This window comes from Typopeltis vanoorti, chromosome 20 (genome assembly GCF_054136105.1).
Source record: "Typopeltis vanoorti isolate ZY-2024b chromosome 20, IOZ_Tvanoo_1.0, whole genome shotgun sequence".
Taxonomy (NCBI): domain Eukaryota; kingdom Metazoa; phylum Arthropoda; class Arachnida; order Uropygi; family Thelyphonidae; genus Typopeltis; species Typopeltis vanoorti.
The window spans coordinates 89,114,975-89,141,330 of NC_143568.1; the positions used below are offsets into that span (position 1 = coordinate 89,114,975).

At 36.2% G+C, this 26,356-nt stretch overlaps 1 protein-coding gene across 1 annotated transcript in view; it reads left to right on the forward strand.

Annotated features, from left to right (window-relative positions):
• LOC150095635 (dynein axonemal heavy chain 8-like) overlaps window positions 1-26,356 on the forward strand; it is a 2,108,518-nt gene that overhangs the window by 1,635,142 nt on the left and 447,020 nt on the right. The window contains exon 68 of the mRNA XM_090409931.1: window positions 21,911-22,015. Within this exon, the coding sequence (XP_090266057.1) occupies window positions 21,911-22,015 (105 nt within the window). The remainder of the gene's footprint in view (window positions 1-21,910; window positions 22,016-26,356) is intronic.

The window sequence follows — 26,356 nt, forward strand, 5'->3', positions numbered from 1 at the left end:
CCCATACAGCACTCGCTCCTTCATTTTATTGACGTTTACGTACATTCTATTTTTTGCCGTCACAGACTTCCGCCGGTTATTTGTCGGTACGTTCAACACACATTTTTGCATACGCTCCAGTTGTCGTTTGGCTCTGTGTATCGCGCCATGTAAACGGGCAATTTCGCTACTCGCATTTAACTCACCATTTTCATTATCGATCAAATCATCCATTCCTTCGGTGTTTCTACCTTCATTTACACTTTCAGCGACGCTCTCACACATATCTGGCACTACCACGCAATTCTCTAGTACACCGCCATTTTCTACATTCTGACTACCGTTAACGATATCAGTCTCGATACACGAAACACGCTTGAAGTCCTCATTCTCTTTACACTTTCTACACATATTAATTCCACTATCACTTTCTAACCAGACTCCTACCGCTCTTCGCAAGGCATACATCTCACAGACAGCACATTGCATAAATTCTTTTACATCAAAACTCTTAAGCAAGCATGGCGACCTGGCCGCCATTTTTTTCTTTATCGGTGCCATGTGTACGCTATCTTTTCTTAAAAATAATAATTAAAATAACAGAAAACACGCAAAAATTGCACAGACACACCAAGAAACAAAAAGCAAACAATACTACTTAAAATTCTGGTAAAATATCTAATGTTAACACAAAATAATACTGATCTTTCCAGGAGCTCTCGACAAGCCGACTATCTAATCCGTGCGACGAAATGGAATATGGAATGGAAAATGGAATATTAATTAATGGATCTTTTAATATATACATACGAGGAGCAAGGGAGAAAGAAGAAATAAAATGGAATTAAACAATGTAATTTTTAAACACGTAAAACAGAAAATTTAAAGCAGGATGAGCAGCACACACAACACACACACTGCACACTATGGCAACATATTGAAATGGTACATGTTGACTGCAATATCTACACCAGAGCATTCAAAACAGTCATATGAAATGTTAAACCACATCAGTTCAACAGAAACAAGGCATGAATCCTACATTAAGTTTGGTCATCTTTCATTGAAAACTTGGCCTACACAAACCTTGGATGATTGGATCACACTGCTAATCACCAGGATATAATATACACCTGCTTTCATTGTTAGTCTTTTTCAAATATCATATACTTATGTTAATGTTGTTTGCTTGTTGTGAAACTAAGTTATTTCTCCCCTCCCCTCTCCATGAAGTGTACTATAAAGTTATATGAAACTAGTAGAGAGCTAGATATATAAATAGAAAAAAAAAATTGTTCCATCCATTTTCATGTGGAATTAATGCAGTTTTAAAACAGTAATGTGATGACAAAGTTATTTTCATAGTTAAATGAAACACAGTGCTTATAAATGCAAATGGAATTTCAAAGAAAACAAATAGGAAAAAATGCAAAAAATCTCCCATGAAAAATTTATTTTTTTTTATCACAGTATAAAATTCATATTTTAATTTTATAATGTGTACCGCAGAAACTTAGCTTAGCTTTCTTCAAATATAAAGAGATAATATTCAGTGTAAAGATATTCCATATAAATATATAATTAACATATATGTACATATATGCATGTCTGTCTTATTTCATCTGATCATTGCATACAAAGTATTTAAAAAAATCACTTAACACAAACTTTAAGTTAAAAAATATGCATATGAAATTACATAAAGTTCTACTAGTAGTCATACTATATTTCAATAAGTGTCAATTAAATACCAAGGAATCAATTTTCATAGTACAATTCAGTCATCATTTTACTAAGACATCAGAATCTCAATACTAATATCAGTATTTCATCTGAGAGTTTCAAGCATTATGAATTAGTACTGTAACATAACTATTATCAATGACAGAAAAGTGGGAAAGATTAGCAAAAAATAAAATCCCACAGCATAAACCACTTAATAGAATAAATAGCAAAAGCTTTGGTCCCATCCTTTTTATAATAATACATAAGGATGCAAAGTAATTTGTTACACAACTTCTCTACGAAAAAACTGCAAAAAATTGTACGATACTTTCAAAAGAATTGGTTATAAAATCAATCTAGTCATTAACAATAAATCCTTACTTTACATGAAGGATGTATATAAGAATTTCAAAAAGGTTACAATATGAAGCCATTCATTTTTCATATGAACCAGTATTTACATTATATATGGGAAAAAAATTTCATTATCAGAAAATTTTCTGAATGCATTTATACAAAATGAAATGACTGAAATATGATTATTTAGGATGCTTATGAATAAAATCAAAGACATTTCACAGATGATTATTTTTGGAAGATAGTAAAAGAAAGCACATAATATTTGAGATATTGTTTTCCTGAAAACATTTTCATGTTACTATTCTAAATTGATAACTATATTTTAGCATATTTTGCCTATTTTCTAAAGGAGTATCCCTTGTATTAAATCATTGGCTTTTTTACTCCAGTTAAATTAAGACACTGATGATATGTATTTGAAACAAAGGTATGTCAAAAAAAAAAAAAAATTACTCTTATATAATTTTTCTTTCAATATGTTTAAAATACATATCAATGTAATAAATTTAGTTTAATCTTTTATCCAAGCGTGAGCAAACAAAGTTTGCGCCTGATCCACCTTTGCAACTAGTTGCCCTGGTGTGTACCACCTTACCTCAGTCCTGAAGATACTTTCAGGTGCAAACTTTGTTTGCTCACACTTGGATAAAGGATTAAACTAAATTTATTATATTCTAACCAAGTGAAAAATAAACTTTCAGAATCATTTGCTAATCATTTACCCCAGCAGGTGGGGAAAAAAAATTACATTAAATAATTCCTGAAGCTCATATTAAGATTTTCTTCTGTTTGGGATTGTTCTGGAAGCTATATAAGTTGAAGATGGGTCCTCCAAATTCTTGGAATAATTACCGTATTTGCCGGCATATAAAACGCACTTTTTTCTTTGAAAATAGGTCTGAAAAACAGGGTGCATCTTATATGCTGGTATTCAGTTTTTTATTACTTTCATTTCTGGAAATTTTCTCTGTTCCGAGTTACACGATTTGTTTCTTGCTTCCTTGTGGTTTGTGAAAGCATTCCAGTTACATAGAGTTCAGTGGATGTGCAAGTGCTGTCATCGAAGATCACAGCTATGTTCCTGTTCGTTTAAACTTTCCAGTTGTTGTTGGGAACGGTGATAAATTTCTGCCGTTAAATTTTCTCTAAATTTCTTGGCAAATTATAGCTGAAAAATGTCAGTATTGCTACAATATTGCATACAAGCTACATGTGATTGTGTATGCTAAAGAACATGGAAACAGGGCTGCAGAGAGGCATTTCGGGCCATCCCCAACTGAGAAAATGATAAGAACTTGGCAGAAGCAGGAAGAGGATGTAAAAAATCTTTTTTCCTAAAAAATGTGTACAAAAAAGTCGGTGCATTTTAACACCGGCAAATACGGTAATTCATCATTCTTGTTCATATCATATTTAGATGATGGATATATTTGGATGAACAAAAATGTTGGATTAATTATTTCAAGAATTTGGAGGACCCATTTTCAACCCATATAGCATCCAAACAGAAGAAACTCTTAATATGAGAGGACTTTAGAAATTGTTTAATGTAATTCACTTTTTTTTTCTTTTTCTTCTTTTTTCTTTTTTTTCACCAGATGGTCAGGCTATGGTAAATGATTAACAAACATTTAGATTCATCTTACTTTTGTTAATGTATTGTCATGTGGCTTTTATCCTGTACATATGTATGTTTTCCTGACGATGGCAGCAACCTCAATATAGAGGTCCAAATGTTGAAGGTTATTTTCTTAATGATTAGTAATTATTCTAACACGTCTTGTGTCTCCATAAATTCCTCGCTATTGAATAAAATGACAAGTTTTGCAAGTCATCGGAATTATATTATCCAGGGTACAAACCTTGTAGAAAAGACTAGATAAAAAGTGCCTAATTGGAAGAATGATTGTAGTATGTTGTGCTCTTTGATCAGAAAAGGCCTAAGTTCAATTCTCATCATGATAAGAGAAATCTTTATATTGGAATTTTTCAATTGAAGGTGAGTTATCCAATCACATACAGGGGAGGCATTATTTTTTCCCAAAACTCAGGTTTTTCATCTCACATACAGAAAAAATTGACCTTCCAAACACACAATTCACAGACAAAAAAATATTAGTAGTGGTGATGGGTAGTAGATGGCATTGGTGTAGATGATGATGATGGTAGTGGTTGTTCAACATAGTTGGTGGATTAAGTGGTGAAGATGGAGAATTATTGAGTAGGTGCCATCCCTCGATGAGTTTTTGGACTCCTTTGAGGTGTCACGAAATAATAATAATAAAATAATAAATGAATAAAATTCATTACACATAGCAGATGGTATCAGAATTTATTTTCAAAACTAATACATACCAACAAAGCGACTGGGTAAAAACGTTTAAATTACTATGTATTCATTGGAACAATGAATTGTTGCAGTCACCAAAGCTTCAAAATTCCACTCGTAGAGTCGATTTTTGGAATGCACGAGTTGAATTCTTTACATAACTTTATTATTATTATTTGACACCTCCAGGGAGTCCAAAGACTCATCGAGGGAGGTCTCTACAGCTCTATGTCTCCACCACTCAATGCACCAACCACAACTACACCAATGCCACCTGGTTCCATGAAAATTCAGCAAAAAGGAAATTCATCGAACGACAATTCATCGAAAATGCAATTCATCGAAAAAAAAATAATTCACCAAATATTTTAACTAAGATTTCATTAAATTGATCCAACCAAAGCAGAATTGCTAATATCATTTCGAAACCTTTTTTTTCAAAATGTTATGATAAAAGTGATCCATACAAAACAAAAACTGAACCATGCAGAAAGCTTCTTGTACCAACAACGTCTACTAATTCTACTAAGTCAGTGAGTTATTGTAATACATAATGTGGACATGTTATTTCTTTGTTGGCTCGAATATAGCTAAACTGAAATGGTTTGACATTTTCTTGTAAAAGTTTCAAATAGCGAATCTGAATCAGATTTGCTGTTTGAAACTTTTATTCATCCCATAATAATTCTATTTGAATTATTATGGGATGAATAAAATTCATCCCATAATAATTACTGTATTGAAGTCGCATATTACTGCTAATAACAATAATAATAATAATGGAGCCTGTATAGGCTGGGCTTTTCCTCCCAGAAACAGGCAAATCAGTCCCATGAACAGACATGAAACAATTATCAGACAAGAAAGACAATGAGAACCATATTGTTCTATAATTATTCCCTATTAAAGTAGCATTGCTTTCTCACTCTGCATGGTTCAGTATTTGTTCTAAATAGATCCCTTTTATCATAACATTTTCGAAAAGTTAAAATTTTGGGTGAATTGTTTTTTTCAATGAATTGCATTTTTGACAAATTGTCATTCGATGAATTGTCTTTCAATTAATTGCCTTTTTGATGAACTCTCCAGATACCACACCATCTACCGCCCACCACCACTACTACTATTTTCACAGACAATCGCAAACATCCATACCCACGGCAGGATTCGAACCCACTGCCTTTTGGCTGGAGAGCAGATACGCTAACCACTCAGCTAACCAGGCCATTTTTCTTTTTCATTTTAAAACATCTGATAATTTAATGTCAAGTTATTTGATCATGGGTGGCCTCCAATGAATTCAATAAAGAAATTTCATTTCAAACTAAGAGATTCTAATATAATTACATGAGATACCAAGTTAATTTCTTTGTAGACTTTGTCGCTGGCAAAAGTTAGTTTGCAGGAAGATATTTCAAAGGTACTCCTTGCTGATGTTTCTGAAATATGAAGTAATTCCAATCTGTGACAACATGTCATAACTTCTCTTATCTATCTCTTATAATCTGTTTTAAATTACACTGTATCTGCATATTAATTTTGAAATAAATAGTCAAGTATGCTCAAAGAGCAGTTTATTGTGCATAACTTGAATGTCATCACAATTCTTATAAAAATCAGAAATACCGTTAAACATTTATTTAATAAGATCAATTTTCATTTGTTTTACTTCCAACTGCAATACAAGAAAATACAAATTTATATTCTTATTCTCTAACCCCTCTTTAAACTTTAAGCAAGTATTAGTTATAATGTAGTATTGAAAAAAAGCATATTTAAACAAACATGAATTAACTTAGCATTATTATATATTTGAACAGTTTGCATAATGAAAAGCTTGTTAATACTGTTATTTAAGAAATCAGAGACCAGGTGATGTTATTGACATGATATGACATGGTGAAAAGTTAGTCTTGGTCAGACATTGCTAGTGTTGCTCATTTTCTGTTGTTTTCAAAAATTTTATTATTTGTCTTTCCTATTGAATTATTTTTGTCAATAATTTATATAAATTTACCTTTCGGTATGGCAATAAATGAAAGGAAATGCAATCCAAGGGCAATAAATAGTAAGAGACCACAAAGTATTAAAAATACTAGAGAAAATATATTAGAAGTTTTTCCTTTTGGTTATACTATAAATTAAAGATACCAAGAAATTACATACTTGGTTTAATCCTTTATCCAAGTGTAAGCAAACAAAGTTTGCACCTGAACATTTTCAGGACTGGGACAACTCATATATAGAAGCTAATGACTTCACATCACTTGCCTTGGTATCCCATAATGCAAAGCACATATCCTTGCAGATATGTATAATGCTATGCATTATGGTAAGAGTCTCTACCCAGACCAGTTTCAACCTGTATTGAGGTCTCATCAGTGGGAACCAGACTCCGAGGTGATACTAATCACCTCTATCATATTTTCATATACAAGTAGCCAAAAGGTGTCACACCTTATTATTAAAATGCTTGGATAAAGGATTAAACCAAGTATATAATTTCTTGGTATCTTTAACTATCTCTAATCCAGAGTATTTTAATAATAAGGTGAAAGAAAGCTCTTGGTTCAGGTAACTTTCTTTTTTTTTTTACTATTTAATTGTAATAAGGATATGTTTATGTGTAAGAGTTGTAATAGAAGTTGTGCATTTGATGTATCTGAGCTTGTTTGTTTACAATTTGTTAAACTTACAGTGAAGTATAGTAACTTTTTTCTTTTCCTTTACAAGAGTTTAATTTAGATTTTAGTCATTTTGTTAAATGTGATGTATGCAATGCAGTGGTTTCATTGAAAATTTTAAGTGGGAATGCTGCATATACAAAATAAATTTAAAAAAAAAATTTTTTTTTTTCCTAATCAGTAATCAATTTTTAATAAAAAAAATGTACATATTGAAAAATTGCTTTATTAAAAATAGTTCACCCTCACCGGGAATACGCACCAATAATAAAAGTTTAGTTTCTCACAGAAATAACGTGTGCAAGCATACAATTTATCTGTAGCAACACTGCTCAAACGAGCAGTATCGGATTCACTTGTTACATGCAATGACAAGCGCAAATGAACATCAGCAAGTCTAGCTGAACGTGATAATTCCGCCAATGTCTTAGATCGCAGTACATTTGTTTCATAATCTAATGCATTAATCAAACAATTCCAATTATTAACTATTCAATGTTGAAACACAAGCTATAACCTTTAACATGTTGTATTGCATTTATACAATGCTGTAAGCATTGCTATTATTTATAAACACAAACAAAGTTTGGTTTTTTTCATTTTTTCCTTGGGAGTGCTGCAGTGTCACTGTGCTTATGTACAAGCCACCACTGGTGCAATGTGCATTCATTAGATTATGTCAATAAATTATGGATATTTAAGGTGGATGGAAGCAGAATGTGTGCAAAGTTTGATCTAAATGCAGACTTGATGGACAATAACATATCGGTAACTTAAGGTGTTAGTAGCGAAAATGCCACAAGAAGGATGAGTGCTCATCCGATAGCAAATAGAGACACTCTAAAAGAGCAGCAAAATAGGCAAAAACGTTTTGAAAAGGAGAATGAGTGATATGATGAACAAAGCAGTTGATGGTTGTGAGAATGACAAAAGTGATACAAATGTAGCAGAAGTTGAAAACCAGAATGCAATTAATAGTATGGTGGTGAGTGGTATTAACAATAAACATGCATGTGTGATGACAGGCAATAAAATAGAGTGAGTCAGTGATAGTAAAAAAATGGTGCAAGATTTGAAACCTGAATTGGTGAAGATGATGCAGTAGATGAGATGGATGTGGAGTGAAATGAAGAAAATTGTAAATATGTAGGAAAGAGTGAAAAACACAAAAATAAATAATGTCAGTATTAAAGAGATAATGAATGGAAACAGTAGGAAATGAATGGAACTAATGGAAATTGAGAATGGAAACAGTAGGAGAGAGAGAGAGGTACGGGAATGCTAGAAGAGAGAATAGCAGTAGAGAAGAGGGAATGAGAGAGACCTATGGGAATGAAAGAAGAGGAGAGAATGGTAAGAGGTATAATGTATGGTGACTCAATGATCCGTGGTGTTCAAGATAGGCTGCGTGAGGAGTGTTTGCCAGGAGGAACAATAGAAAGGGTGGCTATGGCAATTAAGAGAGGTGAAAGGGTGGATGAGATGATTGTGATTGTAGGAACAAATGACTTGAGTGGTAATGTAAATCGGGCAGTGAGAGATATGAGATTTTTGCTTGAGGCTGTACGGAAGAAGACAGAGAGAGGAAAAATAGTGTGCGTGTTGCCTAGGTATGATAATGATGAGCTGAGCAGAAGAGTGGTGATATCGAATGGCATAATAGCGAGAATGTGTGACAAGAGAGGACTGGTATATGTGGATGCTTGGAGTGCATTTGAGGAAAGAGAGGAATTGTATGCAAGAGACCTCTTACATTTGAATAAGGAAGGACTTAGGCATCTGGAGAGAGAGCTGTTCTAAACGAGTCAGTGTGTCCCAGGGAGGATGATAGCAGGGGTGGCCTCTTGTGGGAATGGATACTTGAGAGAAGGGAGACAATGTCAGGTAACAATGAGCCCAGTGGAATCTAGAAAGGATAATGTTGGATATAGAAACAATGGCATTTATATGCTTTATACTAATGCCAGGAGTATCTGGAATAAGGGAGAGGAATTGGTGGCACAGATAGCATCAGCCTGGCCAAAAATTATTGGGATCACTGAGACGTGGTTGACAGAAGGGGATATAATAACAGGAAGAGAAGTCTCTGGGTATAGCATTTTTCGTCAGGATAGGAGGGGAAAGCGTGGTGGTGGAGTACTGCTTATGATAAGTGATGACCTATGTCCTCTAAGAGTGGAGGCTTTGGAAGGAAGTGAGACAAATGATTTTGAGAGCATATGGTGTGAGGTAGAGGTAGGCAAGACAGGATATTTAGTGGGGTGTTGCTACAGACCCAGGAGCACAGAGAATGGGGACCAGGAGATGTTTAGACAGCTAAGTTTGGCAAGTGCCAGAAGAATGATTTTTATGGGAGATTTTAACTACAGTAGTATAAATTGGAGAGAGGAAGATGCATGTAGCAATAGAGGAATGGAATTTCTAGAATTTTTGAAGGACAAATGTCTTAGGCAACATGTAACAGAGGGAACAAGAAGTTAAAGAGTTTTGGATTTGGTTATAGCATCAGAAGAGTTGATAATAACTGAGATAACATCTCTCCCACCAGTTGGAGAGAGTGACCATATGGTTTTGACTTGAAAAATGAATAGACATGCAGGAGTATCAAAGAGACAGGAACTTATGTGGAATTATAATGCAGGTGATTATAATAGTCTTAGATGTCAACTTTGGAAGTTTCATGGAGGGAGGAATTGGAAGGCCAGGATATCATTAGTGCATGGGAAATTGTGGAAGAATATTTGTTAGCAGCAATGGTAAGTTGTATAAGAAGTTGTATAATAAGAAGAGGACACAATTTGGAGTAAAGTGGATGACAAAAAAATATTAAACAGGAATTGCATGCAAAAAAGAGGCTATGGAAGAGATATAAGGAGACAGGTGAAGAGAGGATGCCTGAAGAATATAAGACAGAGGCCAGAAGAGTGACTAGTGTGGTAAGGAAAGCGAAACTGGAATATGAGAAGAGATTAGCCCTAAGATCCAAAGAAAATCCTAGGAAATTTTTTAGCTATGTGGCCAGTAGGAGGAGAAATTACTGTGGAAGAATGATATTGTGGGATAAAAATGGGAATAGAGTGACTGATGCAGAGGACATAGTGGAATTGTTCAATGAACACTTTATTGGAGTATTTCATCCTAGAGGAGTCAGTTTTAATGCTAGAGGGATAGGACTGGTACGAGGTCCGGAGGTACAGGAGGAGAGTGTGTTTCAGATACTGAGTACTCTGGATGTCAGTAAAGCTGTGGGACTGGATGGTATTTCGCCACGAGTTTTGAGAGAATGTGCTAGGGAATTGACAATACCCTTAACGTGCCTTTTCAATGAAAGTCTGGCTTTGGCAAAGGTGCCCAGGGAATGGAAGGAAGGTAAGATAGTGCCATTGCATAAGGGTGGTAACAGACTGGAAGTGTCTAATTATAGGCCAGTCTGTGTGTCATCAGTAGTTGTTAAGATCTTGGAGAAAGTAGTGAGGGACCGTGTACAGCATTGGGCAGATGAGGGTAATGTTATCTGTGAGAGTCAACATGGATTTGTGAAAGGACGCTCTTGTTTTAGCAATATGCTAGCCTTTTATAATAAAGTTACAAGAACGTTAGATGAGGGAAAGGCATATACTGCAATTTTCTTAGACTTAGCAAAGGCATTTGACAGGGTGCCACATGATAAGCTGATATTTAAGTTGCAGCACATGGGTCTGGATGTCAGATTGGTCAACTGGATTCAGAATTGGCTGTCTAATAGGTATCAGAGAGTTGTGTATGGTGGAGCAGTTTCAAGGAAGCAGAGGGTTACAAGTGGGGTCCTACAGTGCTCAATACTAGCACCTATATTGTTTAACCTTTATATCAATGACATTGCCAGTGGATTGCAAGGGGATATTCAGTTGCTTGCGGATGATGCAAAGCTGGGAAGGATTATTAATAATAGTGCAGATGTGGTAGCCCTGCAAGAGGATTTGAATAAGCTAGATAGATGGGCAAATGAATGGGGATGTCGGTTTAATGCAGCAAAATGTAAGGTCTTGAGGTTTGGGAAACATCGATGGGACACTTCATACTCTATTGTAGGAGTTGTACTGGAGGAAGTAGGAGAGACAAGCGATCTGGGGTTGAAGATTGATAGAATCCTGAAATTTAGGGGACATATTGAAAAGGTGGAGAAGGTAGCACAGAGGATTGCTGCAACACTGAGAAGGATGACCTGCAGAGATAAAAGAGTTATCATTCCATTGTATAAGTCTCTGATCAGACCACACTTGGACTATTGTTCTCAGAATTGGTCCCCAGGATTTGAAGGGGATAAATTAACTGTGGAAAGGATACAAAGACAGATGACAAAGATGGTTTCAGGACTGTACAAGGATAGTTATGAGGATCGGCTGAGGGAATGTGCACTGCAGAGTTTGGTGGATAGAAGAAGGAGAGGTGATATGATTGAGACTTTTAAACTATTGAGAGGTGGTTACAGGGTTGACACTGAGGAGTTCTTTCGCTTAGTTGAACAGCGGGAAGGATTGATGACAAGAAGCCATCCCTGGAAGTTACGAAAGGAAACTGTGAGCAAGAGGGTGAGGAGTGGTTTCTTTGTGTGGAGGATGGTTGAACCGTGGAATGCATTGCCTGATGTAGTAGTGAGAGCGAGAACGGTCAATGAGTTTAAGGAGTGGTATGATAGACTTTGTGTTTCTTAGGGGGTTGTTACCTCCCATCGATGAGTATTGACAGATTTTATGTTCTTAGGAAGGAATTCCCACGATGAGTCTTTTGACTCCATGGAGGCCTGAATAATAATAATAATAATAACGAAAGATCCAAGAGTGGTCTTGTATGGGGATTTGAATATTAGAGGTGTGGTAAATGAGAAGATGCTGAAGGTTTGTTTTCTTGAAGGTAAAATCAGCAGAGTGAACGAGGAATTGGATATGAGCAGTAAGCAAGTAAAAGATTTGGTAGTAGTAATAGGGAAAAAAGGCTTGACCGGGAACAAGGAAAATGTAAGATTGGATAAAAGATAATACTGTGATAGGAAAGGTAGTCATTGTGTTGCCCAGGTATGACAGTAATGATATGAGATGGAGAGCATGAATTGTGGACGATATGTTAGCAGAAATGTGTGAAGAGAAAGGAGTGCAGTTTATTAATATGTTCACTGAGTCTGAAGGAAAAATTGAACTTTGTAAGAGTGATGGACTGCATTTGAATGGTTTTAGTGTGAGTTATTTGGAGAGACTGCTGCTGGACGGGAGAGTAATGAGTGCAGAGAATGAATCTGGATAAGTAAGGAGCTATGTGAAAGAGTGTGAGAGTAACAAAGGTGAGATTGAAGTGGTGTTTATGAATGAAAAAAGTGTGAAAAGAATGAGAGAACAAGTGTTCAAGACAATCAGGGATACAGGGAGATTCATGGTGGACAGAGAAAGACTGATGTTCCAAGATGATGTGAGGGCATGTGTACACAAAAATTGAATTGGATGACCTGGGATCTAGGGAAAATAGTTGGATTTGAAGAAGGTTCTTGGATGAATAAGGAGAAAAAAAAAATATTTCAAGGAAGTGGGAAGAAGTCATATCTAATAAGTGGTATTAGTGAAACTTGTCATAGATCCAGGAATGAGCTATTCTGTTTACATACAAATGCTAGAAGTATAAGAAACAATGCAAATGAAATGGTTCCATTGATTGAGTTTCTTCATCCAAAACTTGTTGGAATAAATGAGACCTGGATGGATGAGGATGACATTCTGACAGTAATAGAGATGGAAGATTATGATGTATTTTGTGAAGATAAAAAGGGGAGTGGAGAGCTGTTGAAAAAAAAAGAGTTATGTCCATACAAGGTAGAGATGCAAGAGGGAAATAGTGGTGGTGGTTTTGAGGTAGTATGGTATGAGATAAAGGTGAATAGAATGAAATGTTTAGTTGAATATTGCTGTAGACCTGGCAATGTGAGTGGTGGTGACCATGAAATATATAATCAAATTAGCCAGTCAAATAAGAGAAGGGTAATCATTATGGATAATTTTAATTCTGGCAGTATAGACTGTTATGATGAGATAGCAGCTAGAAGTAAAGAAAATGAGTTTCTTCAGTTTTTGAGGGACAACTACCTCAAGAGGATTGAAGATCTTGCTTTTGATCCTCTCATAAGAGGATGCTGTTATATATGAGGTGTCAGATCTCCCTCCAGTTGGTGAGAGTGACCATGAGTGATTACATGAGTGGTGTCCAACCATGTGAGGACTCCGTGAGAAAAGTGTATATGTGGAACTATAATGCTTCTATTTATGGAAAGTTCAATAGATAGTTTGCAGCTGTAGCACAGAATGAGGAGTTGAGGGGAAAGAAATTCAATGCTGCTTGGTTCATATTCAAGAACTAATAAGTAGAAGCATTATTTAAATGTATTTGAAGGGTCAGAAGGTTAAATATGATAGGTGTGAAATGAAATGGATGAATGAAGTGATTAAGCCTGCTATACAGAAAAAAAAGGGATTATGAAGACAACATAGTAGGAGTGCTAATAGTAAGTTCCATGAGGATTACAAAGAACAGGCAAGGAAAGTAACTTGGTTAGTAATGGTAGAAAAAGTGAAGTATGAGGGGCAGTTAGCTAATAAAGTAAAAAAAAAAAAAAAAATCTTAGGTAGTTCTTTCAATATGTAGCCAGAAAAAAAAAAAAAATAATAATTATGGAAGGATGACAGTGATTGTAGAAAATGGTATAAAAGCAACTGATGCAGAGGATTTAGTTGAGATATTTAATGGGCAATTTCAAAAGGGCTTTCATTGTTGCGAATGTAACAATGTCACAGAGAGTTTAAGAGCAGTGGATGATCAATAGGAGAGACTGACTGTAAGTGAGGAAGTGGTATATGTCAAATTGAACAAACCTGATGTTAATAAGGCTGTGGGACTTTATATATATCTCCATATATTTCGAAGCAATGTGCCAGGAAGTTGACACCTACCTTGACATATTTGTGTATTATGAGTCTTACATTGAGTCAAGTTCCAAAGGAGTGGATGGAAGGAAGGCAAGATTGTGTACTTCTCACGCTTCAAATTTTAGGACTATCTGCATGTCATCTGTTGTGATTAAAATGTTGGAGAGGCTGGTAAGAACCAGGATTCCAAAATTGGGTTGACAACAGCGGTATTATCTTTGATCGATAGCATGGATTTGCTGAAGGATGATCATGTTTTAGTAATATACTTACTTGTTACAATAAGGTAATAACTTCATTGGATAAAGGAGATGGATACACAATAGTATACTTAGATTTTGCAAAAGCTTTTGATAGATTACCACATGATGTTGATGGTCAACTTAGCTGAAACAGCTAAAGAATTCTAAGGCATGATAGATCAACTTAATACAGAAAGTCTGAAAATAGGGCTAAAAATAAATACTGGGAAAAACTAAAGTAATGGTCAACAAGTCACCACCACCACACTGGGAAATAATCAGTTAGATATTGTAGATCAATTTATCTATCTAGGACAGCCCGTTGATTTAGATAAAGGCATTGAATCAGAAATCAACAAATGAATACAGTTGGCATGGACAGCTTTTGGAAAACTAACTTACATTCTTAAGAGTGGCATCCCATTGTGCCTAAAAAGGAAAGTAATTGATCAATGCTTATTACCAGTCATGGCTTATGGTGACGAGACCTGGAATCTAACAAAAAGACTGGAAAACAGATTGAAGATTGCTCAAAGAAAATTCGAAAGAAACAAACCTAGGGATCTCTTTAAAAGATAAAATAAGAAACTCTCGGATTATAGAGCAGTGGTCTCTAAACGTTTCCCGTGAGGGCCACATTAGGTACTTCAACACTGTTCAGCGGGCCGTAGTAAAAAAAGAACTCTAGAACTAGATATATGAGTTTTATTGAAAGCAGATAAAAACTGATTAACAGTGTATGTGAGATTAAATTATCGTATATTAATGACAACGAACACTATCAGCAAATTCTCATATTTTTATCAGTGTTCTTATTTCGTGCGACATAAATTTTTTTTATTGATAAAAAAGTTTATTCGGAATGTAACTTTTTTATTTCGTTTTGAATTCTTTTAAATGTTTTTTCTTCATTAGTCCATTTTAACTGACCTTTTACACTCAGAAAGACCGTAACTTGGATTACGGTTACTTTTTGCTATTCGGGAATATATTTTGAACACAATTTTAATTAATGCATTTGAAATCTATCAACACCCCATGTTTGTTTTTTGCAGATTCTTATTGAAAAATTAGTCCAATTAGCAGGCCGGATAAAATCATATCGCAGGCCATAGTTTGGAGACCCCTGTTATAGAACAAACCAAGATAAATGACATTCTAACTCATATTAAGACCAGAAAATGGAAGTGGGCAGGTCATGTAATGAGAAGAGAGGATGGGCACAGGACCAAGGAGCTTACAAACTGGATACCAAACGGAAGAAGAAACAGAGGAAAGCTAAGGACTAGATGGATTGATAATCTTAGAAACTTTGACAAGAAATGGAAAAAGACCACCAAAGTTAGAAAGAAGTGGTGAAAACGGGTGAGGGGGGGGGGCTTCGTCCAGCAGTGGACATTCCAAGACTGAGAAAGAAGTAAAATAAGTTGAGCAGATGGAGTTGGATATTAGACTTGTGCACTGGATTGGAGAATGGTTATCTGATATGTATCAGCTAGTTGTGTACGTGGTAGCAATATCTCAGAAGAGGAAAGTCACTAGTGGTGTGGCTTAGGGATCTGTTTTAGGGCCATTGCTGTTTAACTTGTATGTCAGTGATATTGGGGAAGATTAAGATGGGGATATTCATTTGTTTGCAGATGATGCAAAGTGTGATTAACAAGGGAGGGATATAACAGATGTTCTGGTCTTACAGGAAGACTGGAATAAATTGAATGAATGGGCATGCCAATTCAATGTTGTAAAATGTAAGAGAGGACACTAATGTGTAGATGTAAGGAGATTCTGTTTCCACTGTATAAGCCTTCGATTAGGCCTCATATGGACTACTGTGCACCATTTGGTCACCTCGTTTTCAAATGAATGAATGGATGTTAGAAATGGTCCAGAGGCGATTGACTGAGGTAGTTTCTGATCTCTGGAATGTTGATATAGGATTAACGTTGAAGTGGTTTCTTTTCTTTCTTTCAAGAATGAATTTATTCTTGAATTCTCTTTTCTACCAATATTTCTAGTACTTTTACTACCACGCCTGAGAATACTTATTTATCTATAATTTGCTACTGCAGTCTTAGAACCTCCCTTATGCAAAGGAATTATTTTGTCCTCTTTCCACTCCCTTGGAGCTCTACCAATGCTGAGACTTAAATTAAAGAATGTAGTCAAAGGCATTGCCAGTTCCCTTTCACATTTTTGCCAAACCCTAGCTGATATTTCATCTAATTTCACAGCTGTATTTGCATTGAGATACTGCAATATATCCTAAGAACCTCCAATTCATCCACCTGATAGACACTAACTGTTCCCACATTAGTGTCTATCACAGGTTAAAGCAGTAACCTCACTACAGTGATATACTCTTGTAAAGTGGTCACTCAGTAACTCAACTATTTTATCTGCTTCTGTTGCCTTGTGACCATGACTATGGAGGTTAATCTTCCATAGTCATTCTTCCTCTTACTTGTCACATAACGAAATAACTCTTTAGAATTTCCTTTCTAGATTCTTCTCATGACCTGATTTTGCCTTCCTTGCCATGCTGGTTACCTTTCTTGACTGAGCCTTGCACTGTTCATGAGTTTGCTGGTCACCTTTCTCTTTTTATACCCTCCACAGCATTTTCTTCTTCTGCAGCTCATACTTAATGATATTACTCATCCATCCAACTCCTACCCAATTAACCCTCCTTATTGTAGATATACAATTTAATACTGCTTCCTCTAGATGACCCTTAACTATATCCCATGCATTACTAACATGCTTACGCTGCAGTGTTTATGCCATGGTACAGATTTAAGCTTCTTACTTATTATGTCATAATCATCTGCCTTGTAGTTCCACAAATACCCCTTCTTGATAGACTATTCCTCGTGTTTTACAATTTACCATGTCAAGACTGCATGGTTACTTTCACGAACTGGAGGCAATGTTGTCACCTTGGTTATTATTATTATTATTATTTGATACCTCCAGGGAGTCCAAGGACTCGTTGGGGGGGGGGGGGCACCTGCTCTACAACTCTGGCTCCACTACTCAATCCACCTACTGACCGCAACTACACCAACACCATCTACCGCCGACCACCACCACTAGTATGGATAGCTCCTATGACCAGGTACAATAGTCTCATACCCCTAGTCCCCTCCATCACATGCTGCCTTAAATAATTATCCCTTAGAAGATGTATAAATTCTATTTCCTTCCTGCCATGTGATCTTTCTTCCTTCCAATCTTTTTTTCCATTTGAAGTCCCCAATAATAATAACTCATCATGTACTCATCGTATTAATTTGCTGATGCATTTCTTCCAGATCACAAATGGAGCTCCTTGGTCTGTAGCAACAATCAACTGTATATTTTGTCTTACTGGTCTTAATCTTGCACCAGATTACTTAAAATGAACAGCCACCCTCTCCCCTGTCTCTATTCCTTTTGGAATAGGAGTTTTTATTCTGCTTTTTAATCTGCTATCATTGTGTAGATAGGAAAGGAATGGGATGACCTGGGATCAAGAGGAAACAGTTGAAATTGAAAAGGGTTTTAAAATGAATATTTTGAAAGGGAAATGGCCCCAGTCGAGCATGCAGAGATCACATTGAGTGGGTGGTATCAGTGGAACTAGCTGTAGATCCAGAAATGAGCTGTTGTGTTTGTACACCAATGCTAGAAGTATAAGAAACAAGGCAGATGAAAGGGTTGCATTAATTGCGTCTGTTCACCCAAATATTGTTGGAATAAGTGAGACATGGTTGGAAGAGGACGACATCCTGGTAATAGATATGTAAGGGTATTATGTGTTTCATGAGGATAGAAGGAAAAAGGGGGGGGTGCTATTGATGATAGAGAAAGAGTTATGTCCATACAAAGTAGAGATGCAAGAGGGAAATAGTGCCATTGGTTTTGAGGCAATATGGTGTGAGATAAAGGTCAATGGAATCAAATACTTGGTTGGATGTTGTTATAGATCAGGTAATGTGGATGGTGGTGATAATGAAATGTATAATCAAATTAGCCAAGCAAATAACAAAAAGGGTGATCGTTATGGGCGATTTTAATTATGGCACTATAGACTGGAATGATGAGATAGCAACTGGAAGTAAAGAAAATGAGTTTCTGAGGGATAACTACCTCAGACAGTATGTAACAGAGGGCACAAGGGGGTTTGAGGGTCTTGGATTTGGTCATCTCATCAGAGGATGTAATTATAAATGAGGTGTCAAATCATCTACCAATTGGTGAGAGTGACCATGAGATGATTACCTGGGTGGTTGCCAGCAGTGTGAGGACCTCTGTGAGAAAAGGGTATATGTGGAACTACAAGGGGGGGGGGGGTGATTATGAAGAGCTCAGGAGACAGCTTGTGAGTGTAACGTTGAATGAGGAGTTAGTTGATAAAGAGATCAATACAGCTTGGGGATTTTCAAAAACTATATAGTAGATGCAATGTCTAAATGCATTCCAAGGGTGAGAAGGTTAAATAAGGTAGGTGTGAGATGGATGAATAAAGATAATAAGCATGTGATACAGAGAAAGAGAGCATTGTGGAGGCAGCATAAGAGAAGTGGAAATAACCAATTCCATGAGGTCTACAAAGACCAGGCAAGGACTTGGTTGTTGAGGGTAGCTAAAGAGAGGTATGAACAGCAGTTAGCTAATGAAGCTAAAAAGAATCCTAGGGAGTTCTTTCGATATGTAGCCAGCAAAAGAAAGAATGATTATGGAAGGATGACATTGATTGGAGGAAATGGTATATAGACAGCTGTTGCAGAATGTGTGGTGGAGATACTTAATGAGCAGTTCATAAAGGTCTTTCAATTTTGTGAATGTGACTATGTGGAGATATTGAGAGCAGTAGTTGATGGAGAGAAGAGACTGACTGTAAGTGAGCAAGAGGTGTATGGGGAGTTGAGTAAACTAGATGTTAATAAGGCTGCGGGACTTGATAAGATATCACCACGTATTCTGAAGGAATGTGCCAGGGAGTTGACACTGGCCTTGACATATTTTCTTAGTATGAGTCTTGCACTCAGTCGAGTTCCTAAGGAGTGGAAGGAGGACAAGATTGTGCCACTTCATAAAGGAGGTGATCGAACTCAAGCATCAAATTATATGCCTATCTGTGTGTCAGGTGTTGTGGTTAAGTTTTTGGAGAAGCTTGTGAGAACTAGGATCCAGAGTTGGGTTGACAACAATGGTATTATCTTCGATGGACTGCATGGATTTCATGTAGTTAATAATCTTACTTATTACAATAAGGTGACTGCTTCCGTGGACATAGGAAAAGAGGATACACAGTAATATACTTAGATTTCGCAAAGGCTTTTGATAGAGTACCTCATGATAAATTGATAGTCAAACTAGAGCAGATGGGGTTGGATATTAGATTAGAGCATTGGATTGGAGACTGGCTATCTGATAGTTATCAACAAGTTGTGTATAGGGAAGCATTATCCAGGAAAAGTAAAGTCACTAGTGGAGTGTCTCAGGGATCTGTTTTAGGGCCATTACTGTTTAACTTGTATATTAATGATATTGGCAAAGATTTGGACGGAGATATTCAGTTGTTTGCAGATGATATAAAGTTGGGACAAACCATAAAGAGTAGTGAAGATGTTGTGGCCTTGCAAGAAGACTTGAATAAATTGAGTGATTGGGCACGGAAATGGGAATGTGAGTTCAATGTTGCAAAATGTAAGGTTTTAAAATTTGAAAAACAAAGATGAGGTGCAGAATTTATGCTTGGTGAGAATATATTGTTGGAAGTAGAGGAAGTAAGAGATCTGTGGGTGATAGTGGATAAGGATCTAAAATTTAGGGGACACATCGCCAAAATTGTGAAGACAACACAAAGGTTTGTGGGAATGATGCGGGGGACACTGACGTGTAGAAGTAGGGAGATTCTTGTTCCGTTGTATAAGGCTTTGATTAGGCCACACATGGATTATTGTGCCCAGATTTGGTCACCTGGTTTTCAGAAGGATGAAGAGATGTTGGAAAGGGTCCAAAGGCGATTGACTAAAGTAGATTCTGACCTCTGGAATGCCAAGTATGAGGATAGATTGAGAAGATCCAATTTGCAGAATCTGGTGGACAGGTTGAGGATGGAGATATGATAGAGACCTACAAGTTGGTAAGGGGTTGTTATATAATCAATGCTGGAGAAGTTCTACAAAAAATAGGGAGAGAACCAGAGGTCATTCCTGGAAACTGTATAAAGAAGGTGTGAGTAGGGGAGTGAAAGTCAGGTTTTTCTCGTGCAGAGTTGTAAATGATTGGAATGCCTTGCCTGAGAGTGTGGTGTCTGCAAGGAGAATGTGTTCATGGCACGGTATTATGAGCTGTGTGTGTGTGTGTGATAAAAGGACCTCCCAGATGAGTCTTTGACTCCATGAGGTCTTGGGGTAATAATAATGATCTGTTCCATTTCGTAAGGCTGCTGCTGTAACTGTGTGGTTTTTGGACATAGACATCACTACAGTCAACTGGTTTCCACAGAGCCCGGATCTCAACTCTACTGAACATCTGTGAGATGAACTGGAGCATCAGATCACATCAAGGGACTCCCCCAGACACACACAACAGTTCATTTTCTCATTACATGCCTATGGGAAGAATGGTCCAATATTCTCATTGGTCACTATCATATCCTTGTGGAAAGTATGCCCTGTGAGATTGCTGCAGTCATCATAGTAAAAGGATGTCCTACATTGTATTAAGATTGTTGCCAGGCTTCTTTCCAAGAAGTGTATATCCTTCATCCTTTTTTGGCAGTAGAGTTTTCTTATTTCACCATTTCCCAAACCAGTAGATACTTATTACTCTCACCAATTGGCAGCAGTGTTGTTCCTCATTAACAATCACATATTGTGATGTTATCACCAAATCCAACACTCTAAAAGCTTTATTTGCTTTTGTCACATTCTACTTAATATATTTATCCCTGAGAAAATGAATGAACTCGCGCTGCTTGTTCCAATATACTATCTCTTCCTTCCATTCTATATTCTTGTAATTAAAGTCTCATATAAGGATCACCTTCTTTTTTTACATTCCCAACCAGTTTGCCTAAAATATTTAATAATCAGTTCTCATGTTCCCTGGCCTATAACAGCATCTTATCAGATATGCTAGTCTGGGATTTTCAACTTCACAACACACAGATTCAAATTCTGTACATATACTATCAACTTCCTCACTTTGTTGACACAAATTCTCTGCATCATTAACAGAAGTCCCTGCACTCTTTTTAATTTCCAATCCTTCTGGAAAATTGGATATCCTTCCATTTCTATTCTAGACAGCACATCATCCTCAAACAACCATATTTCTCTTATATCAAATATTTTTAGTCATAGTTACTTAATCAATATGAGAAACTCAGTTCTCTTATTTTGAATACTGCTTACATTTGTATATAAACATAAAGAGCACATAATTCTGCTGCATAGGCCATTGTTTAAGAAATGTACACCTTCAATTGAGAATTACCAGTAAGGGAAAGGAAAGTATTGTATATGGGTTGTGCTTAACTTCTGTTTCTTAGTTTTAAAGAGATTTCAAATCTTTTACATATTTTTATTTTTAAATCTTTGTTTAATATGGGAAGTGTGCATTATTGGTAACTGAAACTTAATTTTTCCACAGGAACTTGAAGAAGCAAGAGTGAAATTGATGGAGGACGTTGCAACCAATAAAAGAAAAATGGCAGAACTTGAAAATAATTTACTGTATAAGTTAACAAGCACAAAAGTAAGATTATATTCAAAGATCAGTTTGTTTTCTTTTAATCACCATAATTATAATAATACTTTATTATTATTATTATTATTATTATTATTATTATTATTATTATTATTATTATTATTATTATATGTGTATCTCTTTTGAATCAGAAGATTCATCACTGTAGAACCAGACCAAACATTATTCACACAATACCTATCATACCTCTCCTTAAACACATTCACTGTTAATGTTATCACAACTAATTCTGACAATTCAGCCAACTCATTCACCACACGCTAAGCAAAAAAGTCTAGCCTGCACATCCTTACTAACCACACACCTAATCAACATCCAGGGGGTTACCTCTAGTTTTTATACTACTATGTATGTATTAACAAATTTCTTAGTTGTCAATCTTATGGAAGTCCTTTAGTAACTTAGATGATTATTAATGTGTTTTTTTTTTAATTTCTAAGTTTCTCTTAGCCAAACTCTGCAATCCACACAACAACTATCTATCCTCATTGGGAGCATTCCACAGACCTTTCACCAGCTTAGCCACTGTCTCTGAATCCTCTCCACCACCTCCTGATCCCCAAATAATTCTGTGCATAGCATTCAGGTATGTCTGAATCACAGTCTTATTAAAAGGGACCTATCTTTATTTTTCAATATTTTTTCAACATCCAAGTAATCCTCTGAAGGAATTTACCAACTTTTGCACATGCCCTCTAAATTTCAACTCTCCGTGTTCTGTTACCCACTAGGTTTCTAACCTCATCAATTTCATGTAATCCAGTTCCATCAATGTGATATGCATTGTGCAACTTTTCATTCTGAAGTGCATAACCTTACATTTTGCAACATTAAATTGATAATCATTATCCTTTGCCTTCAATGCCAATTTATTTAAATCATCTTGCAAAATATTTATATCACCTTTATGAACTATTGATATCCCCAGTTTTGCATCATCAGCAAACAACTGATATCTCGTCCCTTAAATCTTTCAGTATATCATCAATATATATTACTGCCATTAATTAAAGACTAATGGCTGTAGTACAGAAACTGAGGCACTCTACTAGTCACCCTCATTCTCCTAGATTCCACCTCATCATACACTACCACATCTCCATCATCATTATTATTATTATTAAGAAAAACCTCCAGGGACTCATCGAGGGAGGCCACATGTACACACACCAGCTGTCATACTTATTCTTGAATTCATTTGCACTGCTTGCACTCACAACATCCAATGGCAATCCCCTCCAATCACGCACAACCCTATGAGAGAAAAAGCTAGCCTTCACCCCCTTCTTAGCAGCATTCATTCTCAGCTTCCAAAAATGCTCTCTTGTCCTTTCCCCACAAATTTTCAGTTCTCAGTACAAATCAGTACAAATTCTCAATGTCTTCATAATCAGTATTCCATAATCCTGATATCAATTTTAACACTCTCCTTTGCACTCTCTCCAATATATCAGAATCACAATGGAAACCAGGAGATCAGACCTGTGCACAATAGTCCAAATAAGGTCTTATCAAGGCCTCTTAAAATGGCAAAATGACATCCTTATCTTTACATGTGAACGTTCAATTCAGAATTACAATTATCTCTTGAGTTGTATTTGCAATCTTTGTTACATGGCCCTGAACTTTAACTTCCTATCTACTAACACTCCAAGATCCCTAGCATCATTAGTTTTTTCAAGCATAATCCCACCAATATAATATGACATTGGATATCTAATCATGCCAAAGTAAAAGACTTTACATTTACTGACATCCATTTTCCCATGCTCACAATTCCAGCTTATTCAAATCATTCTTCAAGTACTGCATATTAGCAGCATTCCTGATTATCTTACCTACCTTTGATTTGACAAGAGACACAGCAAATAGCTGTGTCTCTTGTCAAATCCTTCCCAATATCATTAATGTATAGATTGAATAACAGTGGACCAAGCATTGAGTCAGTCATCCTCTTATTCATGCTAATATTCTATAATCCAAACCCATATTCTCCAATTTATGCAGCAGTCTATCATGCTGAGTATTCTGTCAAAAGCCTTTACAAAATCCCAAAGTACCATGGTGTATCCATTCTCCCTTATCTAGTTCAATGGTAACATTGTTATAAAATATGAGCAAGTTGGTAAAACATGACATTCCCTTAGTGAACCCATTTGCTCATTGCAAATTAGATTCACTGTCAACCTATTTCTGAATACAAACCCTAACCAGTTTTTCCAGAATCTTCACCACCACTCCTGAGATACTAATTGGTCGTTAGTTGGATAGATTGGTCTTTGCACCACCCTTGTGCAATGGAATTACCATACATTTCCCATACCATATATCATGCTACCAGCTTCATATCCATTCTCTTTTACTCTAACTTTAGTAATAGTTTTTCGTGCAATTTCATGATACTGCTGGAATTTTCTAATGCCTTTGAAAATTCCAGCAGTATCATGGTGTAGCCATTTCCTTATATAATTCTTTTGATATTCTATTATAAAATGTTAGTTAATTCCTAAGGCAGGAAATACAAAGCCATGCTGCCCACCATTGAGTATCATATTCCTATTCACCCACCTTTTCCAATACCTAAACCACCACTTCTGAAATAATAATTTGTCTGTAATTTGCAAATTCTGTTTTGGAGTCACCTTTATGTAATCAAACTGGCTTACCTTCTTTTCACTCTCTTTGGTGCCTTTTTAGAGCTGAGACTTAAACTGAGCAACTTCATCAGAGTCAATGCCATCAAGTTCCATTGCTGTGTTCACATTGTTGCTGACAGAATATGCTGAGCATATCCTGGGATCTAACTCAATTTTGACATGAATCACTGTTGCATCAGCCACTGCAAAATCTCTGTCTCGATGATGCATCTTGGCAAACTGATCACTTAGTAACTCAACTATATCTTTTGTCTATGTCACCTCCCTACATCAGCATTTATTAAAGTCATCCTTCCATAATCATATTTCCTTTTACTTGCTACACAACAACAAAACTCGTCTGGAATACTTTGGCCTGTGTAACTAATTTTGTAAGGAAAGTTAGTAGAGACTCCCACTAGAACCTCCTGGTCTACAGTAGCAACAAACAATGTATTTTGTTGATAGAAAGGGGGATGGAAGATCCCTTTATGTTTTTAATAGCCGGATACGAAACTCAGATCGAAATCCATCGTATAGGAGTACACCACTTCGGCAATTCGATAGTAGAGGTATGTAAGTTCTTGTTCACTTAAAACCTTGATATTCCTTGATATCAGTGAGTAGGTCTACCTACTCACTGATGAGACCTCAAAAAAGGTTGAAACCGGTCTTGGTAGTGACCTCTTCTCATAATGTAAAACAATATATATATATATATATATATATATATATACATCTCTTAGGAGATGGGTTTTACATTATGAAAGAATATTAAAGTTAGTGAGGGATCTTGCTCCACCTTTGCATAGAGTTGCCCTGGTGTTGTACTATCCAAGTGATCATTTTTACTTGGGCCTGCCGATAGTTTTTTTCGGCATGAAACTCTATGGATTACGATGGATTTCAATCCGAGTTTCGTACCCGGCTATTAAAAACATAAAGGGATTTTCCATCCCCCTTTCTATTAACATGTTCGCCAGTAAAATAGCCTTTCGGCTTATTAAATTAGTAATATATTTTGTTGCTTTGGTCTCTACCTCATACCAGATAGCCTCAATTGAACAACTTCCCCAGACCTAAAATCTTCTTTAACTTTTAATTTTGTTGGTCGAAATATTTCAACTATCATCTGCAATATCCCACCTGCTGTCCGTTTGCCTCTCTCCTTCCTGAAAATAGAATGCCTTTTACATTCTATCCCTGCAACTATATTGTTTTCTGTCAGCTATGTTTCACCAATGCCGAAATTTTTGGTAAAGTTTAGCTGACAAATGCCAAAATCTCCTCTCTCTTTATTCTAATACTTTTGGCATTTGTGTATATGCATTTTAACATCCCCTTTGATTCACGGCACAGTTACCCTTGTGTAATGTTGTTACCAACCCATTTGTATTGAAACCTGTAAAATTTCTTTGACCATTGCAGAATAATTGCTATATGCACATGTTTTTTGTCTAATAAATGGCTGGACCCACACTTGACTGCATCTCCCTCCCCCAATACATGTAGTTCCCCTGAGTTTGTACTTCCAACCTCTCACTGAATAACTCTCTCTCTCTCTCTCGCTCTCTCTTTCTCCAAACATCTAAATCCAAAACTATTAGTGCAGTTCCATCAGATATATACAAGTCCTTTTGTAGATCAAATTCATTCCATACATCTATAAAATGCACACCATTCCTCCTGCACC